The following is a 16669-nucleotide window of genomic DNA, read 5'->3' as shown; positions in this document are numbered from 1 at the left end:
AGCTTTTCCCAAGCATGTGGTTAGGATTAAACCACACGCTTAGGCAAGGTAAAACCACTAACATCACCTGATAGAGGCCACAACTAAAAGTCTGAGCCAGCAGGAAACCCACATTCAGGTGAACACAAATGCTCTCAGATATGCCATTTTTATACATGCCTTCAATTAGAAATGGTAACAACACCCAGTGGCGTAGCGTGGGTTGTCAGCACCCGGGGCAAGGCAAGTAATTTGCGCCCCCTAACCCATGGATTTGCACCCCCTAACCCGTGGATTTGCGCCCCCTAACCCTAACCCCCAGATGTTGCGCCCGGTGCAGCCGGGCCCCCCTGCACCCCCCACGCTACGCCAGTGACAACAACAACAAAATTACTTGCCCGTCTGCATAATCTGTCTTTTGGTGCTTTTCCAACCTATTAAAGAAATGGTTTCTTGTTAAGTATCAGAATCCATTTAGTAAAAGCAAAGAACTCAATACATTGGCTTTGCTCTCATCAGTCAATGTAGAGATCCTCTCCCTCCCATTATTCCCTACAGGCAAACGAGAGGAGATAGCCCAGGAGTTTAAAAAAATTAAGCTTCCTTTCTGTCTGAGCAGCACACACAAAACCGGTTCCCTTCCATCTGGGACAAATTCTGTTTTGTGAACTGCTGTGCAACCACAAGGCACCTGGCCTCACCCAAAATCCCAGAGTTGGGCCAGCAGGAAAATCAGTTGGTACACAACAAAAGCAACTGACACCTGAAATACTAAATCCCTGGCAAATTTTATCATAAAACCAAGCAAAACAAAATTGGTTAACTTTTTTTTTTAAGCAAGAAATGTATTTAAAATGCAGCTGCAACATTTATCCAGTTAGTCTCATAAAACTTTTTGATTTAAAAGGTGCACCTACTTATTGGAAAAACAGGGGTTTTTTAAGGTAAGTACTTGCAAAATTACAGATAGCATACGCCTTCTGAAAAAGTAATCTCTCAGCTTATGGGAGAGTGAAAAGTGAGAATGTCCCTTCTAAGGCAACAACAAGCACATAGGGCAACAAGCACTATCTAAAAACCAACACAGAAGGGGGGACATTCTTCAGAACTGTTTAAATCTACATATGTTTTTATGTGATCATTAAATTAGCCCACCAAACCAATATCATTAGCTGACTATGATGTCTTTAACTGAGTGCCCTAGTTTAACACTGATTTCTGTAATGTTGCCCCCACTTCATAGAAAAAGAAAAAGGGAAAGTATAATTCAGTATTTACCTTGTCCATTAAATAGGTAGCAGCAGAAAGTCTTTTCACGATGAATGTGTTCCACATCATCAGAGCAATTCCTAAAACAATTACAGTAGAAGGCTATGTCAAAAATATTTTTTGTCAGGCAAGATTCATAAGGTGAAATCCAACATTGCATGAGCAGACTTCTTCTTGTTGTTGTTCCCTAGAGCCCCACACAAACACACGCATGCCCCCAATCCTCTGAAACAGATTTGAGGGGTTCTCACAAAGCACTAAGCTAAAAGGAGGAGAGGACGAGAAAGTCCTGTTGTACAAGCAAAGTCCGTTCCAATCACAGATCACCACAACTGGATATCATTGCACAGGATGCAACATCTTTGAAAAGTGTTGATGTGAAACAAAGAAGATTGCTTTGGTGGAAAAGAGCTTCCTCTATTTATACTGCTTTGAAGGTGGAAAGATTTTTCCAGTGGTGTTTAAGTGGGAAAGTCATTAAATGCTGTACTGATTCAGTAAGCAAACTCTAAGAAGGATTTGGGGGGACTGTGACACTGCCTGAACGTTTTCTTTCTTTTGCCGAAGTTCTGACCTCTTAAACCAGACCAACACACTTCTCTCAAGATTTGTTGGTCTAGATAGAATATACTAGTTTTTAACAACAGCATCTCTCAAAGTTTGTAAGGAGAAACCTTCATAGATCAGTTTGATTGAACGATAAGTATTGACAGCATGCAGAATCTTGTGCTATTCAAGTATTAAATAGTTATTTCATGCTTACCATACTGAACATGAGCATTATTGATGCATCTGAGATGTTCTATAGACCTGATGAGAAAACGTGCTTCCTTGTATTAAAGAGAGAGAAACAGAGTGTTAAAATTGGTCAATGAACTGAAGTAAATAAGCTGGAAGTTGGTGCCTCTTAAGCTACTCGTTGCAAAATTTGTAGCCTTGACCTAACATTTCAAACTTGTTTTATCAATGACATTAGCTTTGCAGGCTGAAACTCAAGTACACACACAGAGGAGCTTTTCCCTTTTTCTTTCAAACAAGAAAGCTGAGAGTAGGTTCCCCCCCCCAAAAAAAGCTTTGTTCTGGAAAGATTATTCAGATAGAAATATCAATAGCTAACTGGCAGTCACTGCAGGGTTTAAGAGAGCAGTTATAACAACATTAAAGCAGCTGATGCTGTGCATAAGTATTTCTAGCTTTAAAAATAGATGGTGGAATGTGGGAAAGAGATAAGAAGACTGAAAATAACTTTTTAAAAAATATTGTGAACCACAGTAACAGTGAACTTCCCTCTTTGGGATCATTCAGACTTCCTTTTGCGCTGTGCTTTCTAGGCACAGGTCTGAGTGTTTGTATTTGTGTGTGTGTGTGTGTGCGCACACGCACGTGTATTTTCCTGGTGCTTTCCCTGGGAAAAATCTGCATTTTACTCCTGAATCAGAGCAAACAGCAGTCTGCAGAAAACTTGATTGCTGTTTGCTCCAATTCAGTGATAAAATGTGGGTTTTCCCAGGGAAAGTGCAGAGACAAACAACAACACTCTGACGCACAGCATTAAAGCCCAAACCTGTGCCCAGAAACGTGGAACAAAAGGAAATCATGCGCAAGAGTATCTGGGGTGCTGCTTCTTTTTTCAATCATCCTACATTGGGAAAACTCCTCTGACTGGCGCAATTCAGCCTGGTGTGGGAGAGAGAGTCAAGAAGAATCCACCAGATGATCTCTGAGTGATTTACAGTATACAAGGCAAAACTTTGATTCCCAATTTTTTAACAATGGTAACAAAAGCGGGTAGCTATATTAGGCTGGTGAAGTTAAGGAGAGGAGTTTTGTCTGAAAGGGCAGAGCGCTCATTTCAGTTCTGGTACTCAAAACAAATCCCTAAACTCAGGATGTGCTGAGAGATGCCCTGTTCTTTAATTCTGCATCTGGTTCTGATTGTTTCTTTCACTAGCACTCCCAAGATCTACCAAAATAGACGAAAAAAGTCTGAAGTTTACCAACCCCTGATCTAATGCAACAGCCTTATCTTCCAAGAACCCAGCTCTGTATTGCTATGTACCCTAATTTGCTTTAGTCTGCAAAACACACAGACACATAGTTCAGCCTAGCATTGTAGAAGCTGATGTGAAAACAGCTAACAAAACGGCTGAGCATTACAAACACAGTGCAAATTTTGTTCTCCTTGCAAAATAAGTGGTAAAGTCGCTTTCTAACTTGAAACTGTTCCAAGCAGCTTTTTCTTTCTTCAATGAGCCAGTCTTACATATATATATATATGTTTTTCATCAAATCTAGTTTACATTATTTACATCACACAGCAACAGCACCTGTAAGATAGGAAAGAGGCAGTGAAATGCCCCATTACCTCTGGGTCCTTGTTCCACTGCACAACATACTCCCAACAGCAATGTGCATGCAGCACATCCGCCTCCAGGCTACAAGGAAACTCCTGATATGCTAGATGCAGTAATTCTAGAAATAAAAGTTACAGGAGATTGTTCTTAAGTAATTTGCTGTTTGCCAGTCAGAAACAATTCAGTCATTTCTGTTTGCTCCTGAAGTAACTTTTCATTCAAAGATTGGCTTTGCATTTTTACCTAATATGGTTTCCAAGCCTTTCTGGTCTTCTGCGGCCTCCTCTAGAAAACTGCTGTCTGTTTGTGGCATTTCCTCTTTGCTTTCTGCTTCTTCTCTCTGCCTCCCCAGCCTAAGTAATGGCAGACTGAGGTCCTGCTTGAAAATCCATTTTGCTACGCTGTCAGCAATGCCTCCTAAGACAAAGTAAAAGATTCAGTTTTATGTTTCTCTTTGAAAACAAGCCTAGGCCCAGTTCACACATAACACCCCGCCCCCAATCAAAGAGTATCATCTTCCTCAGGGGAAACCAATGTGGTACCTTCCAGATAGTTGGATTTCAATTCCTATCACCCCTAACCATTGCCCATGCTGACTGGGGCTGATGGGAGTTTGGAGGTCCATCCCCGTCCCAGGGAGTAATGTTTCAGGTTGCATATAGCTAAGAATGCAAGAGTCCTGCTGGGTCCGTCCAAAGGCCCATCTATTGTAGCATCATGTTCTCACAGTGACTAACAAAAATGCCTGCGGAAATGTCCACAGGCAGGACATGAGTACAATAATACAAAATCACGCTGGGATGCTCTTACATGGTAAATTCTTCCCCATATATAGAAAAAGAGCACATCAGTGAGAAGAGTTAGACCAGGCATGGCCAAACTCAGGGACTACAACTCCCATCATCCCTAGCTAACAAGATCAGTGGTCAGGGATGATGGGAATTGTAGTCCTAAAACCACCTGGAGGGCCAAGTTTGGCCATGCCTGGGTTAGACAGAGCCTTTTACCTCAGAATGCTAGTTTTCAACATTCAAGTGTGAAACAATGCATGTGCAACCTAGCAAAGCAAGCAGCATCCGAGTAATGCATGGGCGGGAAGGCCACATTCTCTTGGGGGTCTTCTTTCTTTTGGCACAAAGCCACCCCACCCTGCCATTTTCACCCATGCTCCCTCCCTCCCCTCCTCTCTCGCTCACACACCATCTATTCTCTCTCTTACACATCCCACCAAAATTATTAACCATCCCAGATTGCACCAGCATTGCCTTTCTAAGAAACTTCCAGGTTTGCCCCCCCTCCCCCACTGCATTTTATGTTTTTGCAGAAACAGGTACTGGGGGATAGGGAGAAAGGAAAAGCAAACAGGTAGTTCCCCACCCACAAGATAAATGTTGATTCTGTTGAATGTATGGGCAGGCCCAATGTTTCATATCCAATATGAAATTCCTTCAATAAATTTAGAAGGGCCGAATTCATCAAGTATCTAGAGAGAGAGAGACTGCATGGCTCCCATGCATTTCAACCCTGTAATTGCTCCTAATTTTTTTCTATTGGATTCTCCAGAATGTTCAGAAAACTCAAACCTGCTGGAACCTTTATACAGATTATTTAATGCTGTGTATGTTGCATTTTAAGGTATTTTATTGGATTGAGATTTTAAACTGTTTTAAGATGCCCCAAGTGGTAATGGGCAGTAGAGGAGCATGATAGAAATGTTTACACACACACACACACACACACACACACACACTTAATATATAACATATAATCTTCCTACTTCAGACTGAGCTCTCTCACCCAGGGGTAACTTTGCTTGCAGTTGTCATAATGCAAAGAGGAAGGCGAACTTTACCATATTGGGCGCATATGTCATCTATATGCAATCCTGGCCTATGATCTAAATTAGTCTAAGCATGGAGAAAAAGATAACTGTGGAGAGCTTAAAAAAAAAAGGACTGATCTGAGCAAAGGCGGGAAACAAACTGAAGCCCCTATAAGAGACACATCTTGATACTTCCTCTTAAGTTTACCTTTTTCTGCCTTCAATCACTAGGGGGAACCAAACCCACGGAAGAACCTTTGTCATGGGAGAAGACAACATTCAAAGCTATAAACTCAGATGTCACTATCATTGCTTAAATCAAAGCAATTGCTTAAGCTTCCCCCTACGCAGTTTTAAAAACAATTTTTTATTAAGATAGCTTACCATCTTAATGTCTCGCTTGAGGTCAATGTCAACATGCACACAGTCAATCCTTTGTTTCATCAGCCCTTTTCTCTGCTGGGACGTGAACACTGGTGCAGGCCACATAAGATACTACTGACACTAATCCCATTATCAGATTCTACCACACTGAACCTGAAATTGTCCTGTAAAGACTAACAGAATGCCTGATCCTTTGCTATAAAACGCTGTTTTTTATATTCATAACTGCACATCTTCCTTCAGGCTTCTTCCACACCACTGGGATTTGTTTTATCTCTCTCTCATGCACACACACAGTTCAGATAGTACAACAACTGCGGCACCTTACTGACTCTAACCCACCCCTGCTGGGGCAAGTTCTTCAGCATGAAGCCACAGATCAGTAGGGGAATTCTGGACCACAGGCCCAATTAGGCCTGGTGAGGAGCCACCTGCCTCACACCTGATATCAGGTGTGGGGCAGAGAAAGAGGTACGTGGCTATCAAGAAACCACTGGGAGTCTTGAAGTGCACTCCCCATTGTTCCTTAGTAGACAAAAAAGGGACAGCAAACTAGAGGCTTCTGATAGCCATGGTGACTGCTAGGACACGAGGCAGGGAGGCAGAAATCCAGTAGAGGCACCTGGGGAAGACCTTTGATTTCCCCTGCAACCTCCTGTGTCACCTTCCCAGGGATCGCAAACACTCTGGAACAGATTTTCAGGGGGCACGGGGGCTGCAGGGGAATGGGCAAAAACTGCCCACCTCCCCACTTCTGCAAATGAAACCCCCCCACTCATGGGTCTTTGGATCCAAGCCAATGTTTTTCAGCACATTCACCTTTTCCTCCTTCCAGCAGCTTCTTCACGGAGAGTCTGCCAAGAGGCTCAGTCTGCAGAGCTGAGACTTGGCTTGTCTTCTTGTTCACTTTACTGTGGAGGAGTGTCTGGAGAATCAGGCAATCCTCTAACTGTTTTAGCAGAAGTTTCCAGTATTCAGTATCGAGGGAGAGTGCTTCCCAAGGGTCCGTGTCGGCACCTACTGTGATATGGGAAAACTAACAGAAAAGATGGTTTTGTCCAAGAAGACAAAGTAAGAGGGAAGTTGGCAATATTTTGCACCTTACACAACGCAAAACCCAGTTTAGAAAGCTATAGCAAAACCACAGCTGCCTGATGAGTGTAGCTATGCGATAAAAGTGTGCATGTGAGATGTAGCCCTTGGAGAAGAAAAAATAGGAAGAGAGAAAGCAAATCTCAGTAAACACAGCGGAAAACAAAAGATGTAACCATCACTACTTCTACTGACCTATTTCATAGGGTTATGAAGATAAAACACACTTCATGCAGGCAACTCTCCAACCATTGATGGAGGGACACAATAAAAAATGTGAATGAATACATAGCCATCATCTGCACACTAAAAGCTAGAAATTTGTTGTACAACAGCTGATCTTCCTAGGACTGTAAGAGCTCAGCAAGAGCAAAAACAAAGCACATTTAACTGTTAACGCTCAGCTGGTGAGAAGGAACACAACTACACAGCCCAGGATGCACACAATGCATTAAGTAAAAGGTGGCACTCTAGTTTATCCTAAGTTTACTAAGCTGTTCGCACGATCCACCTTAACAAACCACGGTCCTGACACCTAGATATCTCATGTGCCTAGAACAACAACTTTCACCATACCTTTTCCAAATGGTAGTGAGATTAAAATCAGCAGATCACAGAGGGGCTTTGTATCTTTCTTTCAGGAAAGCAGCAGCTGCTATTTGGTGGAGAGGAATACAGCTAAGTTACTTACTTTTTTCTCCGCTATGCTATCTGTTATCTGTGCTGTTACACAATGCCCGACATGAGCAGATAGCAAAGCAGCTCCGTTGTTCTCAGACTGAATACACGCCGTGCGCATCTGCTGCCACCAGGGGGAAACGGACTGGGAATCCCAAGTCTCATCTATAGCGACTGAAACAGAAAGGGGGAAACTCCAGTGTGCAACTAGGTCAGCTAAAATCGGCAGAACAAGAAATAAAGCAGAAGAAGAGGAAACCACACTTTTAGCAAAGTCAGCTCTATAAATACAGCATCGATCTGTAAGGGTCGGAACCAGACACCTTCTTCCATGAATGCAACAGCTACTGTACTTCTGTTCGTGGAAGAGATCCCAATCCAGTAGCGGCTCCTGCTGGTGGGAAGCTTTTCAAAAATGGTGTGTGCTACAAGATATGCACACGCTATTGGTCATCTCCAACACCTGCTGGAGCCATTTTTTAGAAAGGGAAAGGAGGGCTGTGTCTTTTTATAAAGCACCTGTCATTTGCTGATGATGCACAGCTTGGTGCTGGTGCTGTCACAAGGGTTTCATGGGTCCCATGCAAAGGAGACTTCTGCCATAAACTCTGCTCCATTTGGCACATGCAAGTTTAAACAAGACCATTAGAAAAGTTGAACTAGGGCTCTGGAAGGCCCTGCAAGGCTCCTGAGAGACTCAGCCCTTTGGATAGGAAGGGATGGCCACTCATCGAGTGGCAGTGGTTGAAGGTCTTCCTGACTTTATGTGATTTTGCATTTGCGCACAGACTTCCGGAACATAACCCACACATACGTTTCAGGCCTACTTTACTGCAGGAGTCCTCGCTATGTCCCTGTTTCTTAACAAGGGAGCAGAAAATATTTCCAGAGGGGTTATCAGCCCAAGAAGGCCCCAGAAAAAGCCAGCAAGAAAGTCAACGAAAGCCATCACTTTGGGCTTGTATGACTGACAGTTTTCCTTTTGTAAAATGGGGCTCTGCTTCACTGGGATGATGCAAAGCAAAAAAGCTGGGAAGACCCTGAGCAAACCAAAAACACTATGTGAAGTACATAAAGTGTTGACAATATAGAAGTGACCCTTAATGTGCAAGAGAGATAGAACCTCAGATTTCTGTGCCCACTGTTGAGTACAGGAACAGGCTGAGAACAGGAAATTTCCAGTCAGTGCAACCGGACGAGGAGATATTTTGAAAGGTCTGTTGCACCTGAGCGTGCAAAAGTTCAGGTCTCCTAGGCACCATAATGAGAACATTGCTGCATCCACAGATGGCCCTTAAACAAACTTCTCAATTATTCATCAGTTCATTTATTCTGAAATACATTCACATGCAACATTAGGTTTGGCTTTATTCACGGTTCTAATTATTGCTTGCAGAGTCAGGTAAAGGGCCCGTTTTTCAAGAAGTGAGTATTTGCCCATTTCCATTCTGCGAACTCATCTCACCTGTCATTTTGCTCAGGAGGGAGAGTGCAGCATGAAGGCAGCAAATTGATTGCGTTCCATGAAGAATATCCTTTTCCTTAGAAAGCCACACACTGAGAAGCAGGGACTGGGGCAGGTGAGAGAGGAGAAAAAGATTTAGGATATTTCTCTTAAATAAAAATAGATACAGGTGATTACAAAAAGCCAGTGACGGGCTAAAACTCTTAGTTCTAAAGAGGATTTAAAATTACCATTAAGTCATTTCAGACTTAATTCTTGGTGTTCATTGGGTTAATCGGCCGAAGTTTATTTACTGCATTGTGATTTCACTATTTTACTGCTTTATTGTTTTAATCTGCATGCTGCCTTGAGATTGCAGTAGGCGGTTTGGAAAGTTGTTTCTTTGCTATGCATCCGGAGAGGTCTTCAGATATAATAACCAACTTTTTAATGTTGGTTCCTGAGATCAAGGACCTGGTAACTTTTCTCTCAAAAGTAAGAAGAGCTCTTTGGCAGAGAGCAGCTAGAGTGGAGGCCTGACAATGACTATAAAGAACAAAACGGGAAAGCTAATAATAGGACTCACCAATAATAGCTGGGGGCTAAATCCTGCAGCCTCTAGTGTCTGGCACATTTCTTCTGTGGAACTTTCTCCATGTAAACACTTCCAGAAAAAAAAGCTTCCTGCACACACACACAAAACACACCACACATGGTTTCCCCAATCAATTAAAAATGAAAGCTTCGCCCACTGAATGGATACTTTCTGCTTGCAAGCAAAGCAACCTTTCAGACAGTAATGCATGCAGATTTGGCCAATTCACATCAGCAGTAAATAAGACTAGTGGGAACTTGCACACAGCTTTCCTCTTCTCCTTTCTGCATGCAGCCCACTAGGCACTACTGCAGGTCTTTCAGCCTGCTATCGCAGGACTACCTTGACCCAGAGCCCTCCGTTCAATCTCAATGTTCTCCTCCTGAAACTCTTTCCCCAATTCATTATTTCAGTAGATGAGACAGCTCTAAAGGTAAAGGGACGCCTGACCATTAGGTCCAGTTGTGGCCGGCTCTGGGGTTGCGGCGCTCATCTCGCTTTACTGGCTGAGGGAGCCGGCGTACAGCTTCCGGGTCATGTGGCCAGCATGACTAAGCCACTTCTGGCGAACCAGAGCAGCGCACGGAAACACCGTTTACCTTCCCGCCGGAGTGGTACCTATTGATCTACTTGCACTTTGACGTGCTTTGGAACTGCTAGGTTGGCAGGAGCAGGGACCAAGCAACGGGAGCTCACCCCATAGCGGGGATTCGAACCACCGACCTTCTGATCGGCAAGTCCTAGGCTCTGTGGTTTAACCCACAGCACCACCCGCATCCCTAAGTGACAGCCTAGACTTCCCCATTTGTCTTTATAAAGTGCTGAGCAATGAGCCTGCAGCAGTTGAGTCTTCTTTTCCGCACTTCTTTTCTGCTCCACCGCTGGGTTCAGATCCTGGTGCTGTACAGTGGTGCCCCGCAAGACGAACGCCTCGCAAGACAGAAAACCCGCTAGACGAAAGGGTTTTCCGTTTTTGGAGGCGCTTCGCTAAACGAATTTCTCTATGGGGTTGCTTCGCAAGACGAAAAAATCTTGCGAGTTCCCGCGTTTCCCCCCGCTTTTTTCCGCCCTTTCCCTAAGCGCTAAGCCGCTTATCAGCTGTTCCGCTGATAAGCCGCTTCTCAGCTGATCGCTAAAAGCCGCTAGACCGCTAATAGCGCTAATCCGCTAAGCTGTGAATGGGCTTGCTTCGCAAGACGAAAAAACCGCTAGACGAAGAGAATCGCGGAACGGATTAATTTCGTCTTGCGAGGCACCACTGTAGTTTGAATGAACACTGGTGCTTGTTTAAAAGTGAAATAGCGGGGATTCGAACCACCGACCTTCTGATCGGCAAGTCCTAGGCTCTGTGGTTTAACCCACAGCGCCACCCGCATCCCTAAGTGACAACCTAGACTTCCCCATACGAGACAGCTCTAGCCAGACACAAATGGGGGAAACCCTCAGAAACAGAGGAGCTTAACGTGTATATTGGAGACACCACAGGGGGAGTTTACTGCAAAATGTTCATACCTAAAGCCACATATTCTCTCTCATCCAGCTTCTTCACATTAATCACATCCTTTTCATAATCCATATACTCCAAGAAGGTTTTCACGGGCAACACGGCATCTTTGTCGTCCGCAAAATGAACCGAAGGTTGAGTGTTCTGCTGCTTGTAGTTCTCCAGTAACATCTGCAGCCTAGCAAACTCTTGTTCATCTAATCGGAGTAATTTAGCCAAGTCCTTAAAAACAGTAAGTCAAATATGCAACAGTGAGTTTTATATGTAATCTTGGCAGTATGAATAACGATTGCAACTCAATGGAAAACAGCCCAAAATCTTACACTGGATGCTTAGTATCAATCACTGGAATATAGCTATAATGGAGAGAAACCCACAAAATTGGATATTTTGACAAGGACTAAAACTGCCAGACACATTTTATATGATTTGGCATTCCTTTATGACATATACAGCAGAACCATCGTATCCATGTCTGGCAAATTTAGAACTATAGTTGATGATCAGATAAAGATGATCGTCTTTACTTGGACTTTTGTTATTTTAACTCATGTGCAACTACTCATTCTATGCGCCTATTTTATGGTTTGGATTTTCATATTTTAATTCTATTATTATTATTATTTATTACATTTATGTATCACCCTATAGCTGGGGGTCTCAGGGCAGTTCATAGAATAAAATCAAGATATAAAACCACAAAATACATAATAAAAATGAAAACAACAATCCAATAGTTCCCCCCCCCCAAACCCCCCACATTTTAAAAGGGCATAGGATGTAAATCAGATCAACCAAAGGCCTGGTTAAAAAGGAATGTTTTTGCCTGGCGCCTAAAGGTGTATAACAAAGGGGCCAGACGAACTTCCCTGGGGAGAGCATTCCACAGATGGGGAGCCACTGCAGAGAAGGCCCGTTCTCGTGTTACCACCCTCCAGACCTCTCGAGGAAGAGGCACACGAAGGAGGGCCTCAGAAGGTGATTTCAGGGTCCAGGTAGGTTCATACGGAAAGAGGCGGTCCTTGAGGTATTGCGGTCCTGAGCCGTTTAAGGCTTTATAGGTCAAAAGCAGCACTTTGAATTTTTGTCTGTTGTTACAATTGTTCTATGTCATATACATTATAAAATGAAATAATAATAATAATAAATTTACCCCCAAAAATGCAACCGTGAAGATCAAATCCATTCTGGAAATATTAATAGCAGTTGTAGGAGATGGAGGAAACACAGTTCTCACATTGCCATTCTCTCTGACCAGATACTGTTTTATTAATGCTTCTAAAAAATGATGACCTATATTGCACAAGCAGCTGGGAGTAGCTCTGATTTTTAACATTCAAGTGACAATTACTTAAAAAGTGAAGATTATTGAGAAGCCACCTTTAAAATACTTTTTTTTCTCTTGTAATGCTCATTTCCTGCATATACTGCATGAAGCAAGCTCTTTTAAAGGTCTAGGCACAGGTACCTTGATCAAACAGCTAAGTACCAAGAAAGGCACTAGTTAAACTGTGTTTAAGTTACAGGATCATATAGGATGGTAAGCAAATAAATTCCTTCATGCACCATTTTAATCTCTGTGTAGGAAAAAGCAGGTAGGGTCACAGAAAGCTGGCTTGTACCAGGTCAGATCACCGGGTCCGTCTAACTCAGTATCCCCTACACTGACTGGAAGCAGCATTCCAGGGTTTTAGGAAGGCGGTCTTTCCAAGCCCTAAAAGGAGATACCAGGGGCTGAAACTGCCTACAAGGTTATGGTGAGCTGCTGAGAGCAACGGCCTTTAAAACATTTTATTTTAAGAAGGATTATTACTTTATTAGAAAGCAATGTTTTCATCCGTATATTTTTCTTTCGATCATAACACACAGAGTGCGCACTCCAAGGATTCTTAAATTTCTGTCTTTCTCAAAACCAACCCCCTCCCCCGGCAAAAAAATGTTCACACTACTCACGTTATTAGACGGCACAATCTCACATGGCACAGTCAGAGAATTTAGCTTGCTGACTGACTCATGAAGGCGCATTAGTTTCAGTTTGTTTGCACAGAACTGTAACAGCCCTTCATCGATACACTCCATCTCTGCCGGGGGGGGGGGGGAGAAACACACACATATTAGTCTTAATGAATGTGCAGTGGAGCTGTAAGATCGCTCTGCAGCTTCATTAAACTCCCCGTTAAGCAATATTTCCAGAGTGCAGCTGCTTCCATGAGAATTCTGTTTTATCAGGTTAAAGTCTGGGTGAGTTTTGCCTACAGGCAAAGGAAGTGTCAGCTTCTCTTTGAAAGCAGAATCTTGAGCAGGATGCTTAAACAACATGAAAATCAAAAGTCAACACACACAAAGAACGTCTCTTCACAGCAGGCAGGCAGAAAATTAATTCCCTACACTGGCTAACATTTCATCATACACATTTTGACATTTGTCACACGTCGCTTACATACAGGGCGCAAACCATTTAGTTTTGAAGTCACCCAGGTTGCTGTTTTTTTACTTATGGAAGGTTTAAATATCTACACTGTGACCTCTGCCTACTGAAGCAGCTCAAGGCTTCATTAACAAGAAGAATGGGGTTGTCTCAATATGCAACTGAAGCAAACGAGACGGGCCATAACATTTGATTTTACACTGATCAGAGTGCAGGTAGTTGGGGTGTGGGGAAAAAACTGCTTATGTCACATACAAAGGAACAGAAAAATGCTGCAATAGCAAATCTGCTTCTCGTAAGTTCAGATTTACACTGTGTACTAATTAATTTGTCTCATATTAAAAAGCTACCCTAAAGTTTTCCCTATTTGGAGACTCACCTTGCAACTAAGGGATCACCCACCAAATAATCAGTTTATAAGTTAACTGTCCGCATGCAGGCAGGCTCCAAGAATGCCAAATGTAAGGAAGGATCTCTGTTGAGGTTGAGATTCCCTATCCTTGCAGAAAGAGAGCAGGGGGGTGAGACAAACCCCACCCCACAGCACTGTCAACAAGGGGTGTATATGTGTGCTTCCCTCAAACTTCCTGGTATCTCTTAAAGCAGAAGCATGCGCCCTCACCCCTTTGGGAAAGAAAGCGATCACAGGGTTCAACTTAGGGGGACCCAAAAAGGGACAGGATCCCTTCGTCACCAAAGGTGTAGCGGGGGAACTGAGCTCAGGGAACAGCCCAATTCTCTTTCTCCAACAACTGCATCAGGAATGAAGTTCAACCAAAAGTGACTGTGGGAATGGCAGGGGCTAGATTCTGCAAGCATGCACTTCTCCCTGTAATTGATCAGCCATAGGGAGAAGAAAGAATCTAAAAATCAGACCTCCCTCAGGGTCCCCACTTGCTTCTGTCATATGAAATTCAGTCACCATTTTGATCACAGCAGAAAAGATATTTCGCCAAACTTTGAGGGTTTTTTCTTACAGTCCAGCAGTATATAAATTTCATGAAATATATACAGTGGTACCTCGCAAGACGAATGCCTCGCAAGACGAAAAACGCGCAAGACGAAAGAGTTTTCTGTTTTTTGAGTCGTTCCGCAAAACGAATTTCCCTATGGGCTTGCTTCACAAGACGAAACGTCTTGCGAGTTCTTGCGAGTTTGTTTCCTTTTTCTTAAAGCCGCTAAGCCGCTAAGCCGTTAATAGCCGCTAAGCCACCAATAGCCGTGCTTTGCAAGACGAAAAAACCACAAGACGAAGAGACTCGCGGAATGGATTAATTTCGTCTTCCGAGGCACCACTGTAAATAGAACAATTGATGACTGTGAAAGTTTCAATAGTCAAAGTATTCTGTCTCCATTTTTACTGTCTCTATGGGCCTTTGGTTCAATCCATCAGGCCTCTACCTATGTTTTTACATGGTTACAGAAGACATTTTCACTTACCCTGACTTTTTAAGGTATCCATTAATGTTTGCGCTATACTTGTCAAAGAAGACAGTGGCAATCGCTCGTTTGCAAGAATGCTTTCCAGTGCCTGTCAGTAAAGTAAACCAAACACAAGTCAATTTTTCTCCATCATTTCATGCTGTTAAAACAAAAGCCATGCAGGTGCTTCCTATAAGCAGCCATCAGCACAATTCCAAATAACCTCTCTTGGGCTGGAATGCTTTGCTGGGCCTATGGTGCATGTGCTGAGGGACAAGGGCTGTCAAGGGGGGGAAATGCCTACGAAATTAGTCCTGCGTTTATAGTCTGATCTCCCAAACCAGTTCTGTAAATAAATCTAATTTGTAAGCTATCTAAAGCAACATTGTTCAAAGTGTCAGGGTGGGCTACTTAGAGAAACATAGGCAGTTGCCAGGAACCAGCAAGCACAACCAACACTACCCCACAATATGAATGCACTGATTGGCCCAGGAAAGAGAGGGAGAGGGAGCCACCACCAAGCAGGGGGCTATAATCTCTACATGTTGGTGGATAATGCAGCAACCCTTCACTCTTACAGTTCGCCTCCCCATTTAAAGAACTAAAATGTCTGCACATAGAAACAAGAGTTGTTAGGAATGCATAAAACAATAACAAACCGTTTGCCTAATTTGGATCAAAAGGCAATAATGAATGCAAAATGAAGCCCTTCCTAACTAATTACCTGTTTTTTAGTAGCGGGATATTTAATATCAAGAATTAATCCCTTCACTTCAGCCTCAACCACATCTGGAAAGAAAGATAGAAAGAAAAGAATATAATAAATGCACGTTACAAAAGAGGTTTAAGGAAACTAAAGGGTGCCCACTTTAGCTATTGGGGGCTCTTGCAGTCAAGAGAGCAACAAATGAGGAGGCGCAGAATGCCTGCATCATACCACTTAGGGGCAGTGCACTACAGCCAGCCACTTCCAACCAGAATGATCTGGTTCAGTTGCAGTGACACAGCACATCAGGGAGAATTCAGCATCTTTGGACAGGAGCCAACGCAAGACAAGCTTCACTCTAATTATCAAATTAAAGCCTAAAAGTGGAGTACAGTCTAAAAGTAAAACTGCCTATCATGCCACCCTCTTGTTTCAGTTGTGGGACGTTTGTTTTCCTGCCTCGCAGCCCTGGGGGCTTCTCAACTATTGTCACAAGTAGCTCAAAGTCTAGCACTGCAAAGTGGAGCAAATGGGAGACTCTTCATTAATAGCTGCTGGGTGCGATACTAGGATGTTTCAAACAGCAGAAGGAACTACACAAACCACAGCTATGCAATAGTGCCTTTAGCAGAATGCTGAGACGTGTGGGAAACGCATTTGCCTCCACGCAATCCAACCCAAATTCCTTACCCCCCCAAAAAAATTCTAATTAAGGCCACATGTTTTCCACCCTTCCTGCTTATCTCTGTTACATGGTTATCCTCCCCCAAATACATCCCTTGACCCCTTTCTGCCCCACTACAGTAGCAGTCTGTACTAAGATTTGCAAATTAAGGAGAATCATATGGCTTTTAAAAACACACAAACACACAAAAAGCCCCCACCATTTTTCAACTGCTGAAGCTAATGGCAAAATTAAGTCAGCAGACTGTTCACTTTTCCAGGAGCAGTGCATCTGCAGAGCCAACTGTGGCATCATTTGCACCAGGCAT

At 43.2% G+C, this 16669-nt stretch overlaps 1 protein-coding gene across 1 annotated transcript in view; it reads right to left on the bottom strand.

The window, feature by feature from the left end:
* The window catches only part of RAB3GAP2 (RAB3 GTPase activating non-catalytic protein subunit 2), a 50959-nt gene that overhangs the window by 8736 nt on the left and 25554 nt on the right, over positions 1–16669 (bottom strand). Inside the window, exons 17-29 of the mRNA XM_081857773.1 lie at positions 15696–15760; positions 14990–15080; positions 13075–13202; positions 11130–11343; positions 9609–9706; positions 9044–9149; positions 7592–7752; positions 6628–6844; positions 3846–4019; positions 3614–3720; positions 2012–2078; positions 1258–1328; positions 378–413 (exon numbers count right to left, since the gene is read on the bottom strand). Of these exons, the coding sequence (XP_081713899.1) occupies positions 378–413; positions 1258–1328; positions 2012–2078; positions 3614–3720; positions 3846–4019; positions 6628–6844; positions 7592–7752; positions 9044–9149; positions 9609–9706; positions 11130–11343; positions 13075–13202; positions 14990–15080; positions 15696–15760 (1535 nt within the window). The remainder of the gene's footprint in view (positions 1–377; positions 414–1257; positions 1329–2011; positions 2079–3613; positions 3721–3845; positions 4020–6627; positions 6845–7591; positions 7753–9043; positions 9150–9608; positions 9707–11129; positions 11344–13074; positions 13203–14989; positions 15081–15695; positions 15761–16669) is intronic.

This window comes from Podarcis erhardii, assembly GCF_964252035.2.
Source record: "Podarcis erhardii genome assembly, chromosome: 3".
Taxonomy (NCBI): Eukaryota; Metazoa; Chordata; class Lepidosauria; order Squamata; family Lacertidae; genus Podarcis; species Podarcis erhardii.
This window is presented reverse-complemented; position numbering and strand designations above follow the sequence as displayed.